The following is a 22,462-nucleotide window of genomic DNA, read 5'->3' on the forward strand; positions in this document are numbered from 1 at the left end:
ATATATATATATATAGTCCTAATGAACTGTCACTGGAATTGCAATAAAATTATTATCAGAGTGCGACATTTCTTTCTCCAAGTATCGTGCTGTCTTTTATACAAAGTGTACTATCCACTATATATAGTTTTTTTTAGATTACCCTGTACAGACTAATTAATATCTTTTAATTTACATAAATCGAGAAGCACAAAATATCGTAGTAATGTAAGAATAATTTGATATTTTAAAGATATGAAGGATTTCAGACTTCACTGACTAACAGGAAGTATCGAATGGCGCGAAATTGCCTTGCGATGATCTGGCAATTTTCATATCTCTGTAAAATAATAATTAGACTAATCTTTGGAGGCGTTTAGCATCCTTGTGGACGTTAGACCACTTCGCACTCGCAGAGGAGCGGTAATTAACGATGCTTGGGCTCATGTACTTTCATAAAATCCGCAACTTTCTAATGTGCTCGGCAAGTATCTCTGTTTAAGCGTAACGGAGCTACGTTGCTCCGCAACGCGTATAACAATATCTTTTTCACCTTTCAAAATTAAAAAATAGCCGTGGCGCTAGAAAAGTTTGGAAAGTTCGAGCAACACGCGTGAATCTTTTCTCACGTCAATTACAATAATCTTTTATAAATATCCGATTATTCGATAAGCCTTCTAGCTGCATGATATCGCTTAAGCAGATCGATTGATGAAAAGTCGATATTGTTATCTTATTCGTTTATTTCTTATTTTGTCATTTTAATGTGAGCCATTGACTTTTTCATGAATAAGCGATTCATAGTTTGAAAGTTGACGAGGAGGAACGTTAACTTCGTTTCTTCGCTAATATTTTCATGCGAGAACGAGGGAAGGAGATTGCAAGGGTGAAGCATTCTCCGGAGGCGCATGCGAGAGTCGGTCGTTGAATGAACACCCTCTTCGCGTCTTTCATCCCTTCGCGCGTTCGCGCAATGACTTTATTATACAGCTCGGCTTGCGGAACGACTTTCCTTTAAATCGGAGGGACGTTTCGCGTGCCTTAGGTTGACATTTACAGTAAAATCCCGAGCAGCGGGCGCAGCTGGTTTACCATTCGCTCAATGATGCCTTAAGGATCTACGGTACCGTGGCTGGAACCTGTTTCTCTTGTTCCTGGTTGTGCTGGATATATTTATGCGCATTTACACGCGTGTGTCTACGCATACGCGCACGCATATCATACGCCATACAAATTGAATTGCAACTAATTATGAAATATTACCGATGCGTCGTCCCGTGTGAATACGAGAATTTCACGCCGCGTCATGAAAATGTCCACCTAACTAAGCACAATCGTCCTGCGCGAAACTTACGCAATATAGGCGTGGACAAAGGTATTTTATTTAAAAAAAAAAAATCCGGAATCTATGTGAAAAGTTTTGGAACAATAATATTTACGTAGAAATTTCTCTTAAGGAAATAGAAGCGAATAAATCTTTTTCCCCGCATTTCAAAAGCTTTCAAAGAAATAAATTCGAAAGTTTAGTTTTTTTTTTTATATAGAGAGAGATGTCTCAAATTTTAATCTCTTTATGATAAACAAGTAATCATTTTAAATTAAATATATAATATTTGTATTTTTTTATCTCTCTCAAAGTGCAGTTAAAGGATTATTTTTTATGGTTCTTTCAGCCTTTGTTTTCAAATCGGCCGAATTTCATATCTCGACGTCTCAGTTCGGCAAAACAACGGAATCGGAGATGACTTCTGCGTCCCCTTTCACGATTCTCTCGTCGGTGTGTGGGCACATCGCGGGGGGCGTTTGGGAAACCGCGACCAGCTGCAACGTGCGCGCGTTTTAATGCCCGGAGATTCACACGTATGACGGCGGACCGGGCCGACTTTGACTTCCTGTCGACGGCCAAGCAAGCGGGTCGCACGAGGTATAACGCAAGCCGGATACAGAGCTACGTAATTGTACACATCGGTTATGTTTCTGCCGTGTTAATCTTTGCCGTACGAGCGCGTCGTGCGACCCTTAAGTTCGCGCTCCCCCGAGCACGCCGCGGAAGTGCAAAATTAGTTCAGCACAAGAGGACAAAATTATTCTATGCAGCTGCATGCAGATATACAATATCTAATTCCATATAACGGTTTGATATCTGACTTTTTGTACTAAATTTACTATTATTGCATAATTTTCGTATAGTATATTAATTTTTTTTTAAGCATAGAAATTGAAGATGTGTCTTTCGACTAATCGTAATAATCAACAGTTGCATGAAGAAAAGTGCGTTTTTTTTCTAGACAGCATACACAATATTTATAAAATATTTATTTTAAATATTTTGTAAATATCTTTGTGGTCTTATCGCTAGATTGCACAGATCGTGAACATTTATTACAAATATTATGAAATATTCATTGTAAATGTGAATAATCCAAATAAAAAATACTTATTAGAAATTTCTATATCATAAATATTATATAAAATATTTAGTCTATATTTTATAATAGCATTTGGAATAAAATTTTATATATATAAAATATATGTATAAAATATTTATATAATATTTCAAAAAATAAATAGTAACAAATATTTATTATAAGTATTCTGTGCTGTCTGGACTTGTGTTAAGTGATTCCAAAAAATTTTTTGTTTTTTTACAATCTTTTTAAGCTGAAGCGAATAAATTCTATCTATCAATCTTTTTTTTGATACAAAAAAGCAATTGTGTTGCTTTTTTTACTATAAGCAACATAATTTGTCAAAGTACATACGAGTCATTCTTTCTATGTATGTTCTATTATGTACGTATATTTCAGTCTACAAGTAGTAGTCAGAAGGGTCCAGAAAGTAACGAGAATATATAGAATAGGACATCCCTCGCAATCAAACGCTAGCAACTTGTTTCGAACACACGTCTCTTTGGTCGTTCGAAACAAGTTGCTGGCGTTTGATTAGGATGTTCTACCCCATCCTTTTTATTCTCTATAGTTCGTCCATTTTAACTACTATTTGTTCCTTTCTCTAAAAACTTCTTTTAAAATAAAAAAAAACAGCTCTTCGAATAAAATAAAATTACTTCAATCAGTATTTTGTTAACAAATACAAAAAATTTTGAGAAAATGGTATCATAAAGCTTTTAGAAGAAGAAAGAAAAGTGATGGAGCAGAATGGGTCGTATAATACTTCAATAAATCGTGTCGTTCAGTAAAAAAAAAAAATAAAAACGACTTTTAGAACAACTTAATATATATGGTGCATTCGGGGAGACGCTAATTAGCGCTATTTCTGTCATTCTATCTTTGTTATTTGTTAAATGTAAAACAAAGATAGAATGATACAAATTAACGCTAATAGCAGCTCCCCGAACGCATCTATAATAATAATAAAGACAAAATTTATATCAATTTCGGTTATACATTTGTTTACTTTTTCTTTGCTGCTCACTAACTAAAAGTTGCTACACAAGTTTAAATAAGTCGTGCTATAAACGCGAAACATTAATAATATATTAATAATAAATATATGTAATTTATAAATTTTATTTAACGAATTTATAGAGCGCAAGAAATTTGTATGTATTTTCATATTTTCATAAATTTATTTCTTTTGTTGATAAAAAAATCTCGTAAACGCATAATATGGTAATATGAAAATTTCCTATTATTCGTGTGATTACTATTAAATAATAATAATTTGGCTAAATATACAAATAATTTTATATTAAATATTTTTTTACATTTAATTCGTCACTTTTTTGCAAAATCATCCAAAACAGTTATAGACTCTAAATCTATTAAACTATGTATTCTTTTAATATTGATATCCACTGTTACCGCCGTTTTGTCTATTGTTTCCAACATTCGCATTGTCACCACCGCTAATGTTGTTACTAGGAGGATTGGAAAAGTAGCCGCCGATGTCATTGCTCAAATCACCAGCGTTATCTCGGCCAAAGGATTGTCCTGCTATAAAATATAAACCGATTTTTAATCAAAGAATTATAATAGTTAAAGTATATGCGTAAACTTGTGAAGTAATTTACTTTTTTTCTGCTAAAATTTGTGTTCTTTGAATTACTTTATGAACAGAAATGAAAAAAGTGAAAAATTTTATTTTTAAAAGTATAATATCAATACTTCTTAATTTTAAAATTTCATTTGTTAATATAGAGTTTAATATACAGAATTTAAATATCTCATTATTATACAAAAGTTTTTTAATACATTCTTCGAAATTTCTACTTATCTTTCGCGTCACTTCGATTTAATTAAACGTGACAGATCGCAATCTTATCGTACCTGGTCTTCCCGATGACTGATAACCGCTGCTGTCTCCGCTATTAAATCCACCAAGCTTTCCCTCGCCGGGACCACCACTTGGATAACCACCGTTACTGCTGCCTCCATTAAATCCTGAATTATTCGCAAAGCCTCCGTTTTCGCTACCCGGTCGACCAGAAGAATAACCGTCATTGTTATCATTCAGTCCTCCGGCGCCATATCCGCCGGTATTCGCTTCGCCCTCGTATCTAATTTGCGGTTTAAATCCATCCTGATCAGCCTCATACTCAACAATCTGCTTCCTACCATCTGGAAGCAAAACGTTGAACTCGCCTTGAGCACGATCACCATCTCTAGTCTCCGTGTGACTATAATCGCTGCCGGTTTGCTGATCCTTCACTTTATATGAATACTCGTATTTCGCCGGTTCCTGAAAATGAGATAACATGAGATAATTTTCAAATCTACCGCTAAAATCAAAGTAGTTTGACAAATATCGCAGAAAATCTGGTAAATATTTTTTAAAGAAATCTTTCTACAATTTGTATCGAATAATATTGTCACATTCGTTTCTGATTCAATTATTGTTTTAATGAGCCTATACTCACAGTACTTTCTTCTTGCGCGTTGTCATTGTAACCCCCGCCAATACTTCTTCCTCCATCTTCCCCCCCTCTTCTAAAACTTTCATCGCCGTGCCCGAAATTCCCATTTGGACTTCCAGATGAATAGCCGTTAATTGCACCGTGTCCAAAACTTCCTCTATTTGAGCCTCCCGACTGATTACGATCATCATTTTTTTCACCTCTATTAGGTGAACCGTAACTGGTTAATAATCCTTTACCGAATCCATTTTCATTCGGAGATCCGTAGTTATTCGATGGTCCTCCGCCACTATTTCCATTAAAGCGATTACCATTCGTATTTCCATTTACTCCAGGTACGCCGTAATTACTCGAGGGTCTTCCGCTGCCACCGTTCCCGCTCTCGTGGTTTCCGTTTGCCCCGGGAACGCCATAACTAGTTGACGGCCTTCCTCCGATATCTCCGTTTCCGAAACCATCTCCGTTGTTTCCACTCGCGCCAGGAACACCATAGCTGGTCGATGGCCTTCCTCCGATACTTCCGCTTCCAAAACCACCTGGGTTCCCATTCGCAGCGGGAACACCATAGCTAGTCGATGGTCTTCCTACGTTTCCGAAACCACCCCCGTTGTTTCCATTCGCGCCAGGAACACCATAGCTGGTCGATGGCATTCCTCCGATACTTCCACTTCCAAAACCACCTTGGTTCCCATTCGCAGCGGGAACACCGTAGCTAGTTGACGGTCTTCTTTCGTTACCTGCATTTCCGAAACCACCGCCGTTGTTCCTGCTTGCATCGGGAGCGCCATAATTAGTGGATGGTCTTCCTTCGGTACCTCCATTTCCGAAACCACCCCTATTATTCCCACTTGAGTCGGGAACGCCATAGCTAGTCGACGGTCTTCCTCCGTTGCCACGGTTCTCACCAAAACCAGCGTTAGGAGCGCCGTAAGAGCTAGAAGGTTGTCCACCCTCAAATCCATTTCCTCGAAACTGACCTAAACCATTTCCGCCAGCATTTCCTCTGATGGGTACGTCGTAAAGTTTTGACGGACCATTACCTGTGCCGGGCCCTCCAAAACTTGTTGCGCCACTGTTTCCATTAACATCACCCCTGTTATTGAAATCCGGCGCTCCGTACTGAGTGGACAGATCGATCCGACCGCCATTCGCACCAGAGGTGCCCGTTCTTGGAGGTAGATACGAATTAACCGGAGGTTCGGAACGTACCACGGCTAGCATTGCAATAAACGTCCCACTGATCTGTGAGAAAAATTTTAACGTACTTTATAATACGAAATACCGACGATTATAAAATTGTATAAATCAGGATGTATTATAAATAATAATAAAATTATTTAAATAATTATTAATTTTGTGCCAAAATGTTAAACAATCTTCTTTGTATCTAATCTCATATCAGATATATATTAAATAATTTATTGCATCCATAATTGCATTTCAAAATTTTCACGCTACATAATTTTTGTCGAGATAAAGTCTTAACTAATAAGAAATATATATCCAAAAGCATTACATTTATGATTTAAGCACAATATTTATTATTGATGCCAGAAATAAATATATTTTCTCATCTTATGAATACATGATCAACTTCTTCTCAACAAAGTAATTTCTAAATTTCGATATGTTTGAAGATACATCCATTAGTTTAATGTTTCGTAAAGCTAGATATTATTTCTTCTCACCTTAAGCATGTTGACGATTTCCATAATGCTTTCCAGTGACAAAAAAGAAATCGAATTTCTGTTACTCTAGCTATCCCTCCGAGGGAGACTCGCTCTCCCTGTCTCTCGTTGCTACCCTTTCAGCGCGGGATAGATTTCTCGAGGGAATGACAAACACGAGGTCTGCTCCGCTCTTTATATATCCTGGGGCTCATCCGCGTTTCTAGATCATAGTTTGGTGCAATCGGCAAGATTTACAGCAACGTTCGACGCAAGTGTGTCACAAGATGCTGCACGGGATCGATGGAAAAGAATCGAATCGGCGTGTACGTAAGCGTATGCTCACGAGAAGATTCGCGCTCTATATCTCACTGATCGAGACTCCCGTCAGAGTTGCACCGCAAATCGTTAACTCGTAATCATCTGGAGCGCCTCTAAATCGTCTCACGTAGTACCTTTGACGTGGTCCTTGATATATCGCTCCGATATACCCAGAGCGAAAGAAAGTAAAAATGTATGCTTAGCAGCATCTTTTCTTAAGCTTTGCGATATAAAACTGAGAAACTACCCATATCTCATATATATGTGTAAATATAAGTCTAGAACACGTAACTTTAGACATCGTGTTCTTCATGCTTAATTAATCATGGGGTATACGTAACCGCATCAGTCAATTCATTATATTAATTTTTCTCCTGTCAGTGGAAGGATTAGAAAATCCACACTTTAGCGCAAGAGTCGTCAAAACATAGTGATGTTATTATACTATTTATATATGTATGTGTATATATTATCTATTTATATTCTATCATTATTATTATATTATTTCATATTTTGAATTAAATAAAAAATTTATGGAAAGTTTTGATTTGCAAAAGTTTAAAATGTTTACGTTTGGTCGTTTACGGAAAAAATTAGCCGACCGTGTGCTCCTTGTGATTGACGCGTTTAAATGCCAATGGTAATGATATGCGCGTGAAATGTATGTCCTCCAATTATAAAAAATAAAAAGCTTAAACATCGCGACTTCTCTCTCTCTCTCTCTACATGTAGAACTGACGATCCATACATATCTGACGCAATAGACTTCTCTGTGCTGCGAACTTGCATAACGTATCCCCGTCTCATCTAGCGTGCCACCGCTACCGTCACCTGCATTCGGTACAAATACTCGGATTGCACAAATTTTCCCCGGACAACGTGCATGCACGTGCATACGTTTGCACACGAAGTACCAAATAAGTACGCGAGGGAACTTGAAGTAACTCTCGAAGCACTCATTAATCTAATCGATCTATTTTAACTTTTATTTTATTCCGATTACTCTAACCAGGATGATGTTTGTATTGTATATTTTTCAGTGAAAAACAATTAAAAAAAAGTACTTTCTTCTTTCTCTTCATTTGTAGATATAATATATATCTAGATATAATATACTTTAAATTTGTTTTATAATTAATGTAAATAATGCAATTTTGTTTTTGAATTATAACACTCAAACGATTTGAAAAATATTTGATAATCGAGATTAAAAAAAAATTGTTTTGTATTGTATAATATTATTATCTCTACGTTTAGATTATTCTTTGTAATAGAACCACTTCTGATAGAAGGGTTAAAGTAAATAAAATATGATGTAATAATGAGATGAAAAATCCTTTCATTTGCTCGATCGCTCGATTACACTTTACGTCAAGCAGACACGATGGATGCAATCTCCTTGAGCGAATACATGTCGAGAGAGGATCTTTTTGTGTATGGCACTCGATTCCTCTCTAGATACGTATCTCTCGGCGCAAGCTTTGTGTCATCTGTGTAAATGAGAATGTATAACCGTTCTACATACAAACCTCCTACGTCACCATCAATTATCCGCGTGATAATTCCTTATTTCAATTATCAGAAAACGCAATAATCCCTGCATTGTTTGCTAATGGCCGATTATGGCTGTGTTCCAAATTTTACTGTCAGCGCTGAAAATCTGTAGTGCACTTAACGTAAGTTGTAGATCTTCAGCGCTTACAGTGAATTTTAGAACATAGCATTATACATTGATATATAAAAACTATTAATTATCTAAAAATATTAATTATCTAAAATCTGTGCATTTTTAAGATATCTTTCAAACTTCTTTATGAAATATCTTCAAAATGTTTCTTAAAAATCAAATTCTTAAAGATATATTAAAGTTGTCTTATGCATTTCGTTTAGACATTCTTTGTATTGGGAAATGTATATGAGAAATACAATAGATATTTCCAATAATAAATCAAGATTTGTGCTATTGTTTCATAAGACCTGATATAAATACAATGTTATATTTTCACTTTGCAATGAGTTTTTTTATATAACATATACATATGTATATTTACTATGATTTCAAATTAAACAATTAATTAAAATTTAAAAAATTAAGGAAAACAAAAGAGTTAAAAGCAGAAAAAAATTAAGAATTATAAAAAAACATATAACGTGCAAAAGAAGACGAAAAAATACCTCTCAAATCTCTTGATCGAAAAGAGACAAAGGTACATCCGTTCTCATTTTCTCTCTTATGCATTCTCACGTCCTTATATGTTACATATCGCGCAGGCTCACGTCGTATGAAAGTTTGCATAGTTTACATATGCATGATTCACAAATAAAATGATTGACTACCGTAAAATATAAGATGTACAAAAATATAAGATTATTTATAAATACACATGGTATGTATGTATACAGGGTGTTCCAAAATTCACAAATCAAAATATCACAATAAAAATTAAATATTCAAAAAATCAAGTAAAAGGTTATTTATAAATTTTTATTTCAAGTTTGTGAAACAGTAAGGATTTACATATCAATGACTACAACGGAGTTACGTTTAGATAGTAAAGAATGCGCGCTAATTATTATTATTATCAGGAGACACGATAATGTCTTGCGCTAAGAGACTATTAATTAATACTATCGCATGCAAGATTCATGAACAGGTAAATAGCTGTCTAAATACTCTAAATGGTAATTGGCTGTATTTATAAATCCTTACCATATCAAAAATTACTATATTTGAAGTAAAATTGTCCATAACTTTTTTATTTAATTTTTCGAAAATTTTTCTTTTGTGATATTTTAATTCAAAATTCAGGACATTCTGTGTATACATATTATATATATATATATATATATATATATATATTAATAGGTATAGACTATAGTATATATGTGCAAATGCTATATGCTTGATTACTTATATATAACGTTTCCTCCGCATGGGTATGTAAACAAGTGAAAATGGCCGCACGTGGGAACATCGTTTAGAATCGAGGTGAACATCTTGCTCTACAATGGTTAGAGTAAACATTAATAAATTTTTACACACATGTACATTGATCATTTACAACGTCATGTACATGATAATTCATTTGATACATTCGTACATCAAGAGACTAGCGAACGATTGGTACGAAAAGCATAAATCTGTCAAGATCATGCATCGTAGCGAAAACTTCTTAATAATCGATAAGCCTTACGATATGTATATAAATAGTAATAATCCTGATAGAAAGGTGAGGACATTCTCGTTTAAGTGCTTGTAATTAACGTGTCCGTACATCAGGTATTAATGTTTTCAGAATACTCTTCAAGTGGAATTGCGACAGATGCTGCCGGACTTGGTTAATCCACGATTGTGCCATGAATTCCACTTTGTGCATCGGTTAGATTATCCTACGAGCGGCGTAATGTGTATAGCGTTAAATAAAAGAGCGGCCAGAGCAGCGTCGTCTGCTTTTGAAAATCATAAAGTGCAAAAGTTTTATTTAGCATTGGTACATGGTCACATACACGAACCTTATATTGTAATCGACAAACCTATTGGTTAGGAATTGCGATAATGTAACAACAGGCGTTTTCAGCAAGGACATTATAGGTCTGTTTTTTTATTCTTGTACTAGATTCTCTCACTTTTGCTAAATATCAAATATATACATATCTCACTTTAAGTTCCAAAGTATACTAGTTCAACTACGAAAAACAGACTTAGTATAACACAGTAAATCATTTCTCATCATTATTTAATATTGATAAACATAAGGATACGATTCACTGTGTTAAACTATACTCTTGCTGGGAAATGCTCAATATGTAATATATAATAGATAGTTTGACAAAGTCTCATCTTGGTCTTTTTCTTCATCTAGGTGCTGATATTCGAGAAAAAGCTGGTAATCACAAGATGTGTACAAGTGACAGTATCTTTTGCGACAAGCCACGTAGATCTTACACAACACTGATTGTGCTAGAACATGGGTATTGGAAAGAGAAACCTGCCACTAAAATCTTACTAGCACCTGGTACAGGTAGAAGACATCAGTTGAGAGTACATTGCCATCATATTGGCCATACAGTTATAGGAGATTACACATACAGTGAAGGCAAAGATATAGAGCCTCACAGAACTTATCTCCATTCTCTCAGGTACAATTAACATATCACTATTTGGGACGCACAAAATTATTTTTTATTAATATTATATTTCCCTTCAAGGTTAATATTAAACTGTGATATTGAAAATATAGATGTGAGAACGGCAGATCCATTTAATACCACTATGTTATCCGATTATAAAACGACAAATGTATCGAAAATCTTGGACGAAAATATATTTCGCGATATATATAAACTTGTATAATAAAATTAAGATGATTTATTTTGTGCAACACAGATTTTATTCAACAGCCTTGACACCAGATTCTTTTACTTCAAATTGGAAAGTAATTCTGGGCAAATGCGAAGCAAGCATTATGCAAGCGTATCGCGAAGACAGTTTTCTGTAGAAATATATGGAAGTAGTTATCATACTCGACCATGTGACTCCTAAAGCTGGTTGTTCGTTTGCATCTTCAGAAATAAATCTGTGACCATCTATAACTGCAGAAACCTAGAAAACAGATATATCAGCACATGATATGATAATGCATTTAAAATATGTTTACCTGATTAATGCAGATCACACACAAGTCATCGTTTTTACAAAGTTCGTGTAATTGCCTTCCAATGCTCCTTTTAGTTTTGCCTTGTAACGGATCTTCCCAATCCTCTATTCTGTAAGGGGCAGCTATCGAATCGATAATTAACAACCCTATTTTACGAGCATTCATCAGCACTGGAACCTTGCGTTGGAGGCATAATACCAATTCTTCCTTTAACATTCATCAGCAATGTATAGCTAGCAGTGTATAATATCTTTATATTGATTTATCCCTCAATTAATAAATATAATTTTTTTATTACAATGGTAGCTATATGGGTCACAAATATCACATCTCCATTCACAGAATGAGTTTTAGCTATCTCTGACTTCTCCAGCAATTGCTGCAATCGTTTTGAAGGAAAAGCACTTTCTGTACAGATGTATATGGCACCTTTAACATCAGTAATTTCACTATAAACATTTTATAATGATAGCACAAAATATTTGAAAAAGATTTCACATATAAAAGAAAAAGAGAACAGATTGAAAGTGTAACAGTATATTTATTATTTACAAAAGTGATCATATTAAATTGTTAATTTTTAAATATATCGTGTTTTAAAATATATAAAAACAATATATTCGTATAAAGATATTGTATTTCAGAGTTGTAGAGAGTCAATTGGAGTCCTGTCTATTCTCAGACTCATAAGATCATAATGCATTTTTCCTAAATTTTCGAACGTTACCAGCTCCGAGACCACCAGCAGTTATCGGCAGTTGAACGGTGAGGCACAATTGTAGAGCCAACTGTGTCTTCCCAGTGCCGGCAGCACCATAAAGCTGTGTGATACCCCTGCAAGGTATGCCACCTCCGAGTTTTGCATCCAGTTTCGAGCAACCGGTTGTCAAAATCCTTTGCTTAATAGATGATGCATCCATCACTAGCATGAAATCACACAGATAAATACCATTATTGTACATAAATACATGTGCAATCATGAATGTCGAAATGTTACTTCGATTCACCTACTTTTTCTTTTCTTGTTAGACAATATCTAACGGATCTTCTCTCTATCTCGAAGTTGATCTCCAACACAGTTTGATATATCGTATATTACGTATATATTACTTTTACATTGTTTACAATTGTTTAATATAATTAACATTTCAAATAATCGGTTTGAATTTCAACGTTCCCGAACGTGCTCTAGTAAATTGGATATCAGATGGTACTCATTATGGTCATTATTTTTCTTGCGATTGTGGCGCCGTCTTTTGTCAATAGCAAGAAATATATCACAATACAAAGAAAAAAGTACTAGATAATGCAAAGAAGGCATATATAGTGCATATTTTCTATAAAAATTATGTTCAACATTTAAAAAAAAATCGCGTTCATTTTTTTTTTTAAGTAAACTTAAAACATTATTTCTTAAAATATTAAGTAATAATTATCAATATATTAAATAATTTTAATTTTTTTAAATACAAATATTTATTTTCCTCCTTTTGATACTTTTATTTTACGTTTCTTCACGTGCTTTTTTATCTTGACTTTCCGCTTCTCGGCTTGTTGTTCCTTAACTGCTTTCTTGCGTGCCTAAAATTGGAATACAGAGATTAATTATATACTTGAAATTAATAAATGTATTATTATACAGAAAAATGAATAATATACTTACTTTTCTACTTTCGGGACTTTCATTTCTAGGCCTAGCCGAGCTTACAAATTTCACCTTATTATCCTCACTGTCTGTTTCACTTTCATTTTCGCTGTCTGAATCGTTACTCTTTTCAGAAGAGGTACATATATCACTTTCTTCCTTTGTACTTTTACTAGCTGTCTTGTGTTTATTAGCAAGTATTTCCGGTTTTTCCGCAGGCTTTGATAAGTCTGCTTTCAAGCCGATCAATGTCTTGTAAATCAAATCTTGCCCAGATTTTGCAAGATTTATATCGCGTTCCACATTAATCACCTATCAAAAATATACAAATGAAATAATGATTATACATTGTATACATTTCCAATAATCATTAATACCTGAGTCAATCTTTGAGGTATGTAAGCTTGTTTAAAAATTGCGTCCTCTATTTCCTGTTGCTGAGAATCCTTGTTTTCATTTTCCTTCTCTATGCATATATCCAGATATTCATCCATATTATTTTCGTTTATAGTTGGGTCTGTTATAAAGTCAAACAATGCTTGAAGTGACATAACTCCCACGTCGTACTTTTTGAAAAATGCTGAAAAAATTATATATTTTAAATAGATTTGTTTTTTTAACTTCAAGTAAGATGACAAAACATTTCTTTGTCATACCTGTGATATTATTACAGTCATTCCTAAGGAATTCCATTGCGTTACAATGATCACGATCTACAGCTTGTGAAACGTCAATGACTATAATTGATCCGTTATGATAGAGCATGTTATATTCACTTAAGTCAGCGTGAACAAGTCTACACTTGTTGTACATCTTCCACATAATTTCGATACACTCCCTGTACAATATTCTTGATTTTGAATCTGTAAGTACAGCGTCCTTCAGTTTGGGTGCTGCCCAGCCATCTGATCCCAAGAATTCCATCAACAACAGGTGACCACCGGACAAAATTGGCCGTGGTGCTCGGACACCTCCTTGTTCCAGACGCTTTAAATTAGAAAATTCCTTCTCTGCCCAGACTTTTACCATTTTACGTGGATTACTCAGGGAATGCACGTGGTCGAAACGATATTCACCTCTGATATACTTTTCCCGATTTTTAAATGTCAAAATGGATGTTCGGTATATTTTAATAGCGATCTCTGCCTTATTCTTCGACTTGGCATAATAGACATTAGCTTCTTTCCCAGTTGAAATACAACCATTTATCTCTGCCAGTATTCCTTTCTCAAACAGCTTGTGCAGTTTGTTTTTGATACGTGAATCCAATACGTTCTCAGTTGTTGCATGATCACTTTTATCTTTCATCCTTATGCGATCTTTGTCGACCCGTTTATCACTTTCGATTAGTACATTAGCCACGTGGCCTGGTAATGACGGACCCGCATATTTCTCCAAATTAATTTTATTTGCATAACGAGATAACAGTTTGTGCTTAGGTTGGTAATTTGTTACCTTTGTTGATACAGTTTGAGTGTTGGATCTCTGCAAACTTGTTTTTATGATAGTATTCTTCTTTTCATCCAAATCATAATCATTGTTACAATAATAGTCATCGTCAATGATGTCTCCATTATTCTCTTTACTATCCGTAATATGCAGATTGCTCACTTTTGTTTCGAGTTGCTCCATAGGATACACATTACATAAAGGTTTTCCTTTAAATTTGTTCTGCCTACAAAATAATGCAATGTAAATAAACAGCCTTTTTTACAAAGATAAATACAATAGATTTACAAACAATTTTATAAATATTCTTAATCCTTAACTTATAGTTTAATTAACTCTTTTGTCATATTCTCTCTCCCCTCTATCTCTCTCTCTCTCTCTCTCTCTCTCTCTCTCTCTCTCTCTCTCTCTATCTGAACTTACCTGAGAAAATCTTTGAGCAATTAATCTTGTATTAATAGACTTGCACACCGTGCTTGCACGCGATTCTGTAATAACTAATAATGAATAAAAATTATTACCAGAACGGAGTAACACTAGTGTCACTAGTCCATTCGTCACGTCAAGTTCGGTTTTTAATTGGTTGTTAGTGACTCTTTATATTTTCCTACTCTTTTGTGACTTCTATACATTTTACGTTTCGTGGTTAAACCCAGAAAGAGATCGTTTCTTTTGTTTACGTCAATATTTAAACTACAAAGTTATGTTGAGATGACAGAGAGTAAGCATCTTTCGATAATTCTCGTAAAAATACTGTTCTCTGACACACTTATAATTTGTTTCAACTTTATGTTGATATATTTTTGTTTTTTATCGAACTGATATCGTCGAATCGATTACGCCTTTTAATTTATCATAAATTCGGGAAATATTAAATTATTTATTATATACATTAATTGTAATTAAAAACTCCTTTTCTGAACTATTTACTGTATGAGAGTACAACATTGAATACCATATCTTTTAACCATTAATGCTAACAGGTGCAATATTTTTAAATACTAATTTATTTTTTTTTTGTATTAACATTATTAATTATTTTATGTAAAGCTGTATATTAAATAATTTGTATAAATAGAGGTTTATAAACGGGGATATAAAAAATATACTCATTTACAAGAGTATTACAATTTTATTTACTTTGTTTTTCTTCTTCACTAATAAAGTTAAGAATATATAATTAATAATTTCGTATAAACACTTAAAAAAATATTTTTCTAAACTATTTTTGACAACAACAATTCAAACTTATGCGCTTGAAAATGTATAGCTAAGTGTCAAACAATTCAGAGTGACAATATTCCATCATGGAAAGTATCATGCGGTCTATGCAAGAGTGCAATGCTATTCGTTATCCATCATATAGAACTGCTGCAAAAATGCAAATATTACATAGAGAATTGAATAGTAAGTAATCAATTTTATCTGATCTTTTGTTGAATAAAATATCACTGATTTTACTCAAATTCTTTTATTCTTATTTAGTGATACATGTACAGCTGGAATTGATAGCAGGAGTATTTGAACGTCATAGGCTGTCCATCACTGAAAATTGTGTCAACTTAGACCCAAGTGAAATTGAGGATGTTCTATCTGACATCTATTTTGCTGCGCAGAAAGAAAGTAATTTCAATTTTGACGTTGATCTTGTAACCAAGCTTGCCACAAGTTATATCCTGAATACTTTTGACAAGTAAGTTTTTATCTCTCTATATAAAATAATATTACTGTATTTATAATCTCTCAATTTTATAATTAACTGTTCTTCTCTTTAAATATACACATATACTCTTAGTAATAGTTGTATTAAAAAGAAAATTTTGAAACAACATGAAAATGTGTTTAACTTTGCAGACAAAATACTGGAAACATTTTAGTGTTTTCAGTAAAAGTTGCATTAGTATTGCTGTGTAGTGGTAAATTACAAGAAAAATATGGATATCTATATCAACAATTGGCTGATCACAATGCGTGTTTATCTCGAGCTGGTTTGCATACCTTATTAACAAATATCTGCAAAATAACAGAAATGCTAGGAGAAAATATAGCGTATGGATATGAACAGATTCAGTCACATATAGATGCCTGTTTTATAAAGGTATGAACAAAACTAATTTTGTGTTATCCATTAAAACGAGCTCTTTAATCATTTTGTCAATCCATTTTAGTCTCAGGGTGGTCTTGGGATTACTGAAGTAGAATTTGCTGCATGGATTATGCAAGAACCTCCATTATTAGTCTGGATAACAACATTCAATCGAATAAAATCTGCAGAACATAGTAAGTGACAAAGTTATCGCGTGTATTTAAATATAATAATAAACAATTTTTACTTGCAGTTGTACATAATATCAGATGTTCCTCATGTAAAGTAACACCGGTACAGGGACCAAGATACACATGTTTAAAATGTACGGGATATCATCAATGCCAGGACTGTTTTCTCTTAGGAAAAATATCAAATAAACATAAATTGAAACATCCAATTCGTGAATTTTGTGTGAAGGTATAATGTTTAAATTCATTTTCTCTCTAATGTATGAAACATGTTACTCAGAAACAATGCTTTTATAGACTTCACATCGTGAAATTACAAAGCTGATTCTTGAACTGATCAGAAATAAACTAAGATTATGTCCTACCAGAACAATCCCGGTAGAAGACTCGGTTGTAGATACTGCCAGGTTTGTTGTACATATAAACTGCACTTTTGCAGTTTTTAAAACAATTATGCAATATTCTTTAGTAGAAAAACACATTTTCTTTTAGTAACGAAACCAGACGAATGGATTACAGCTCGTTAAGAAGTACAGTTAAACGAAAAATTTTAACCGATCCGCAAAAAGAATTACAAAGTATCATAATGCACTTGGAAGAAGAAAATCGACAAATGCAAATTGAGTTGTTGGATATACAAGGCACCAAAGCAGAAAGATTGCAACGTCATAGAGCGACTATTGAATCTCAACTGCAGCGATTGAAATTACTTAAGGTACATTAAGTTGAAGATTGTTTAGGCATTGTTCACTGAAAATATCTAATTTTTACAGAAGTATTTATTCACCGATACGACCCAAGTGCCACAGATTATCACTCGTATGCAAAGTACTCCGATGCTGCCACCCTTATCATCCAGATTAACGGCCTTACCTTTAGAATTCGAATTGAGCCCGATTATCAGGCAAGACAGCACAAATCAACAAGGAACCAAATTGCAACATAGAAATGACAAATTAACATTGGATAATTTTAATACATCATCACCTATAGAACGTGCGGCAGAAGAGACTAATGCTAACACTCTTCCTTGCATCGAGGAAGCCTCTACAAGTACTGGATTCGCTAATATATCAGAAAGTAATCGTATAGAATTAAGTACTTGGATTGGAGGTGAGTACAAAATACATTAACGCAATTAGATAGAAATTCATAAATTTATGTGAATTCTTGTTAAATTAGGAACAAGAAGGAGAGAATTGAATGCAACCGACAGTGGCTTCTCTCAGTGGTTAGCCGCTGGTAATTCAAATTGCAAAGAGGACACTTACGCAACTAATACGGCAATTAGTAGTACAGATAATGACACATCACTGATAGCTTCTCAATCGCCAAGTGGTATTCATAGAGACAACACGCCGTCTTCCCTGCAGCGCCCTGACAAACACTCACAACATAGTAGTTTGCAAAATATTCAAGGAGATCTTAATGATATATTAGATAGACTACAAAATATGGTTGCCAATGACTGTTTTGATGGTAAGTTATGCAGTATGATATGTAAATATGTACATAGCTGATGTATACACACGCTTTTGTAGAATCGTACGATGGTAATGACAATTGTAAATTAAAACGTGCCACCACAGAGATGGAAGATCTATTGACTGGCCTCATTGAAGGTATGGAATCTCGTAAAAGTAAACTTACTACTATCGTTTGAGAAGAGACGTCTTGAACACAAACCTAAGTATTGTATGTTTACAAATTTTTGTATCGCACCGACTGACTTTTTTTTTGCAATTTTGCTATAATAATTTTAGATACTTGTTTCTAATCCCTCCTCGGCCTGATGTATAAATCGTGCCATTTTTTATGACATTACGCATTATCCAAAGAATGAGATCATTATATTATCTAATTATTCTCTAAGCAATACAAAGATTTGATATTACTAATAATTAAATACATATATTTATACTATATATATAGTTATTTGATTATTAGTAATATCTAATATAAATTTTATAGTGCTAATTGTGAAATGTGATCATGGTCATTACATTTGAAAGAATATCTTTCCATTTTTTTACATATAGATTTATTGTAATATCTGTGCAATCGTGAAAGAAACGATCTATTTTGAAGGATCTATTTTATCGATAATGTGTGAAAAATGAATAACTTTTATAATTCTATATTGTAATGTGTAATCTTAAAAAATCTTTTATGTAGTATATAATTAATTGGCTTAGCGTCGAGACACTACCGTGTCTCCAGATTTACTCCTAGTAGTTAGAAAGTGATAATGAATCTCATTATAGCACAGGAAACCATTTATAATTCCGTCCATTTAAATCCCTTCAATGTAACGAATAATTTTATTATCGCTATTCGCACATACATACGTGCCTTGTACAAGACATTATAAAATAAGTGCCTTATAATCTATGTTTAAAATAACGTAAGTCGTTATGTCAATTTTTTACGACCCGACTAGATAGTTGATATCAATGACATGTAATCTGTATAGTCGAAAGTATAAAAATTTGTACGTGCATAATGCCAGTGTATGGTACAAAGTCATTGAAATTTAATACTGAATAAAAATATGTCGGACATTACTACATGTCCTTCTCTAGATGTAGCGTATCGGTTAAATAGGTGATTTTAAGGAACCTTGAGAAATGTATTTTCTCCGACGGCCGATTCACCGTCCATGCCATCACGCGGACACCGCGTTCGCGCCACCGTTCGATTACGCGTCTGGAATAAAAATTATACATACATATACTCGTTTTTGTGAATACATATATGATATCGTGAAAAATTGGTTTATAATAATATTACTTACGGATTTACTATGTCCTTGTGCAACAGCACGACGGAAATGCCAACCAAATAGTAGACAAAGCGCGGTAGCAGCCATTCGTACAAAATTTCCAAGATGCAAGCTGCCAAATGCTTAAACAGATTATGATATCGTACTGGGCCAGGTGCTTCCAAACCAATATATGATGCTCTCGAGAAAAAAAACGGCCTCCAAGCGAGACTTGAAACAATACGTGGTTCTTTCTTCCTAATCTGAATATAAAATTAAAAATATATTCACAGTTAAAGTAGATATATAACTTAAGTTACATTAATCAACATTTGTATTACACATACCATATACACTATGATTGGATTAAAACTAGACACGACGCCTCTCTGGAACAATTTTGGATATTTTTTGTAGGCATCTATAACAACTTGCACAACATCCAGTCTTGTCTCTTTTATATCTATAATTATTCTTTGCTCGCTGTTCAGACATTCTTGCAATGCGTCATCAAACAATGCAATCCTCTCGCCTTCAGAAAATTTATTTCTTTAACAAAATAATTTTTCTTTATTAAAATATTCTGAGATACATTATAGGCATATATTTTATATAAAAGGTTATGATTAAGCTAAAATATATATAATCATACTTAAGTGGATGATTATAAGTTATATCAAATTCTCTTAATTCTTCCCATGTCATTTCACTAATTGTTCCTGTTTGGCCTGTAAGTCTTTCGATTGTTGAATCATGGAATATTATTGGAATGTTATCCTTTGTTAGGCGTAAATCAAGCTCTACTGCACTGCAACCCTTTCCTCTGCTCTGTAAAAAGTTTGGATGATGCAGTAAGAAATATTTATCTAAAATAAACATGCTTATCAGAAAATAAGTAAAAAATTAATATATTTAAAGCTACAAGAAATATTTAATGATTAAATAGGATGATGCATTATTATATTTTTAGTTCCTTCTTCCTTGCATTGTTAAGCAACAATAAATGTTAAACAAGCTGATAAGAAAGACACACAAAAAAGACTAGCTACTTTAAAATCTTAGATACTATAATAGTTAAGCTACATCGAAGTGTGTAACTTTACATTTCGAAAAGCCAACAAACTGTTCTCAGGATAATCGTATCCTCCACCACGGTGGGCCACCACTCGCATGCAATATTGCTCTCCATTACCATGGTTTTCGGACACAGAGTTATCTTTGCTCAAGAGGAGCGGATTCACGCCGAGTACTTCTTGTATGGTGCTGGAGGGCGGAGGGGACACTCGGGCCAATTTCAACGCTACCACGACAATCAATGAGCCCCAAATGATCCAGGGAATGCAAAACTCATACAGGACAGTGACCAGTACACTCATCGCGGTCTGGAGGAATATCCACAGCAAAGCGCTATTTATGACCAACTCGACAATGCGATGCATCTTTACGTTAATTTTCCACCGCGCAGGATCACGTGCTTTTAAAAATCCCCTTCACGCTTGCCTTGTTACATACGAGAGTGTGAGAGGTTTTAGGCGGGTGTATTTGTCACACGTCTTTTACTGTGTTGTTACCAGCGTTACCTCAGAGATGAGGAGATTATTGCTTCATAAACCACGACCACAGCTGACTGTCAAAAAGTGCATGATGTTAATTATGTCAAACGTGACAATTCGCGCGGTGAAAATCCTGGCGGGGCGCGTCATTCTTTCCCGCTCGCTCGAGTCGAATTGCGACAATTTGCAGAGCCAATTCGTGCAAATTTCGTACTCTTCAAATCAATATCTTTCGCGAGACCTTTGTAAAATTTCAAAGTCGCCGAGTGTATAGAATAGTGGTGTGCAAATACGTTTTTATCTCTTCGAGACGAGATTTTCCTTTATCTCACTCTTTATCTCTCACAATCTCTTGTTCGCTTCTCGTAGTGCGATTCAATCGCTTAGCGCGCGATTCATTCACATAACTTCGTATAAATCAAACTTCTAAACAAAAACAAAGCGACTTGCAAACTTGTGACCATCGCGACGCGAGCTAAGACTCGAGGCACGTTCCTATGCAGCGTGTATTAAATCCCTCACACATGTGCTGACTCATCTTATTTACCGACCAATCGTATTTCTTCTTTCATATTATTGGTTGATTTATTTACCTTGAAGACGATGATACAGCTGAAAATTTGACGATTATCTTTGATAACTTAATCGGTGGCTAATTTGGCAAAATTGTTCAAAATAAAATTTTTTACTGTAATTCCGTCATCCTGAATCTATTTTTGTTTCTTTATTAAACAAAAAGTCAAAACATACATTATTCTTGTCCTCTTTTTTGTCAGAGTTAGAGCTGAAAACGCTGCATGAAATATATATATATATGTATACATATATAGCTGTTGTAAATTTTCTATATTTAAAAAATAAAAACATATATATACGGCTATGGAAGACGCCTAAGGCCCGAGTGTCCTGAGTGTGTTGGATTCTTTTCAAAGGTTGGATTCGGATGTCTTGGGGATATGGTTTCAACCTGCAAGATCGGCAAACCTGATTAGGCGAATTTTGGCGTGCTTTTGGTATAGCAACCAAAGTGTACCAAACTGTACCAGAACGTTTTTGTGTGTTGGTCATTAGTGGTAGAGGTGGGGCTAGCCGTTTTAGTATACAATAGTTGCTTTCCATTTACACACAAGTGAAACTGAGTCTGAGGTGAGCTGAATATGAAATACTCAGATTAATGACGTCACTACTTGCTTACTTTGATAAAATTAACAAATAACACAGGTTTATAACATCACTTTTAAAGTGAGTCTACGAGACTCAATAAAGCACACGGTTT

General features: G+C 34.1%; 6 protein-coding genes across 6 annotated transcripts; 2 read left to right on the forward strand and 4 right to left on the reverse strand.

The window, feature by feature from the left end:
• Positions 1–3,780: 3,780 nt before the first annotated feature.
• On the reverse strand, positions 3,781–6,567 carry LOC108775594 (pro-resilin). The gene is made up of 4 exons (XM_018542010.1): positions 6,544–6,567; positions 4,859–6,097; positions 4,269–4,680; positions 3,781–3,932 (listed from the first exon to the last, which is right to left on the reverse strand). Exons 1-4 carry the CDS (start codon positions 6,565–6,567, stop codon positions 3,781–3,783), a joined length of 1,827 nt encoding a protein of 608 aa, XP_018397512.1.
• Positions 6,568–9,845: 3,278 nt separating this feature from the next.
• LOC108775590 (RNA pseudouridylate synthase domain-containing protein 1) lies at positions 9,846–11,197 on the forward strand. Its single transcript, XM_018542007.1, has 4 exons — positions 9,846–10,073; positions 10,140–10,383; positions 10,707–10,983; positions 11,053–11,197. Exons 1-4 carry the CDS (start codon positions 9,852–9,854, stop codon positions 11,195–11,197), a joined length of 888 nt encoding a protein of 295 aa, XP_018397509.1. The 5' UTR covers positions 9,846–9,851.
• A 28-nt stretch (positions 11,198–11,225) lies between these two features.
• Positions 11,226–12,893, reverse strand: LOC108775589 (DNA repair protein XRCC3). Its single transcript, XM_018542006.1, has 5 exons — positions 12,513–12,893; positions 12,229–12,423; positions 11,800–11,930; positions 11,502–11,708; positions 11,226–11,446 (listed from the first exon to the last, which is right to left on the reverse strand). Coding segments are annotated over exons 1-5 (747 nt in total). The 5' UTR covers positions 12,514–12,893; the 3' UTR covers positions 11,226–11,233.
• An 84-nt stretch (positions 12,894–12,977) lies between these two features.
• On the reverse strand, positions 12,978–15,566 carry RIOK1 (RIO kinase 1). The gene is made up of 5 exons (XM_018541995.1): positions 15,526–15,566; positions 13,803–14,821; positions 13,524–13,726; positions 13,165–13,458; positions 12,978–13,082 (listed from the first exon to the last, which is right to left on the reverse strand). The coding sequence occupies exons 1-5, from the start codon at positions 15,564–15,566 to the stop codon at positions 12,978–12,980; spliced, it is 1,662 nt and encodes a 553-aa protein (XP_018397497.1).
• On the forward strand, positions 15,279–18,655 carry LOC108775588 (dystrophin). The gene is made up of 11 exons (XM_018542005.1): positions 15,279–15,316; positions 15,866–16,002; positions 16,081–16,288; positions 16,450–16,693; positions 16,764–16,875; positions 16,935–17,101; positions 17,170–17,279; positions 17,365–17,587; positions 17,646–17,985; positions 18,055–18,351; positions 18,414–18,655. Exons 2-11 carry the CDS (start codon positions 15,903–15,905, stop codon positions 18,533–18,535), a joined length of 1,923 nt encoding a protein of 640 aa, XP_018397507.1. The 5' UTR covers positions 15,279–15,316; positions 15,866–15,902; the 3' UTR covers positions 18,536–18,655.
• A 645-nt stretch (positions 18,656–19,300) lies between these two features.
• Positions 19,301–21,857, reverse strand: LOC108775581 (glycerophosphodiester phosphodiesterase 1). The gene is made up of 5 exons (XM_018541998.1): positions 20,737–21,857; positions 20,286–20,461; positions 19,981–20,182; positions 19,667–19,896; positions 19,301–19,578 (listed from the first exon to the last, which is right to left on the reverse strand). Exons 1-5 carry the CDS (start codon positions 21,070–21,072, stop codon positions 19,437–19,439), a joined length of 1,086 nt encoding a protein of 361 aa, XP_018397500.1. The 5' UTR covers positions 21,073–21,857; the 3' UTR covers positions 19,301–19,436.
• Positions 21,858–22,462: the final 605 nt, after the last annotated feature.

This window comes from Cyphomyrmex costatus, unplaced genomic scaffold, assembly GCF_001594065.2.
Source record: "Cyphomyrmex costatus isolate MS0001 unplaced genomic scaffold, Ccosl1.0 scaffold301, whole genome shotgun sequence".
NCBI classification, from domain to species: domain Eukaryota; kingdom Metazoa; phylum Arthropoda; class Insecta; order Hymenoptera; family Formicidae; genus Cyphomyrmex; species Cyphomyrmex costatus.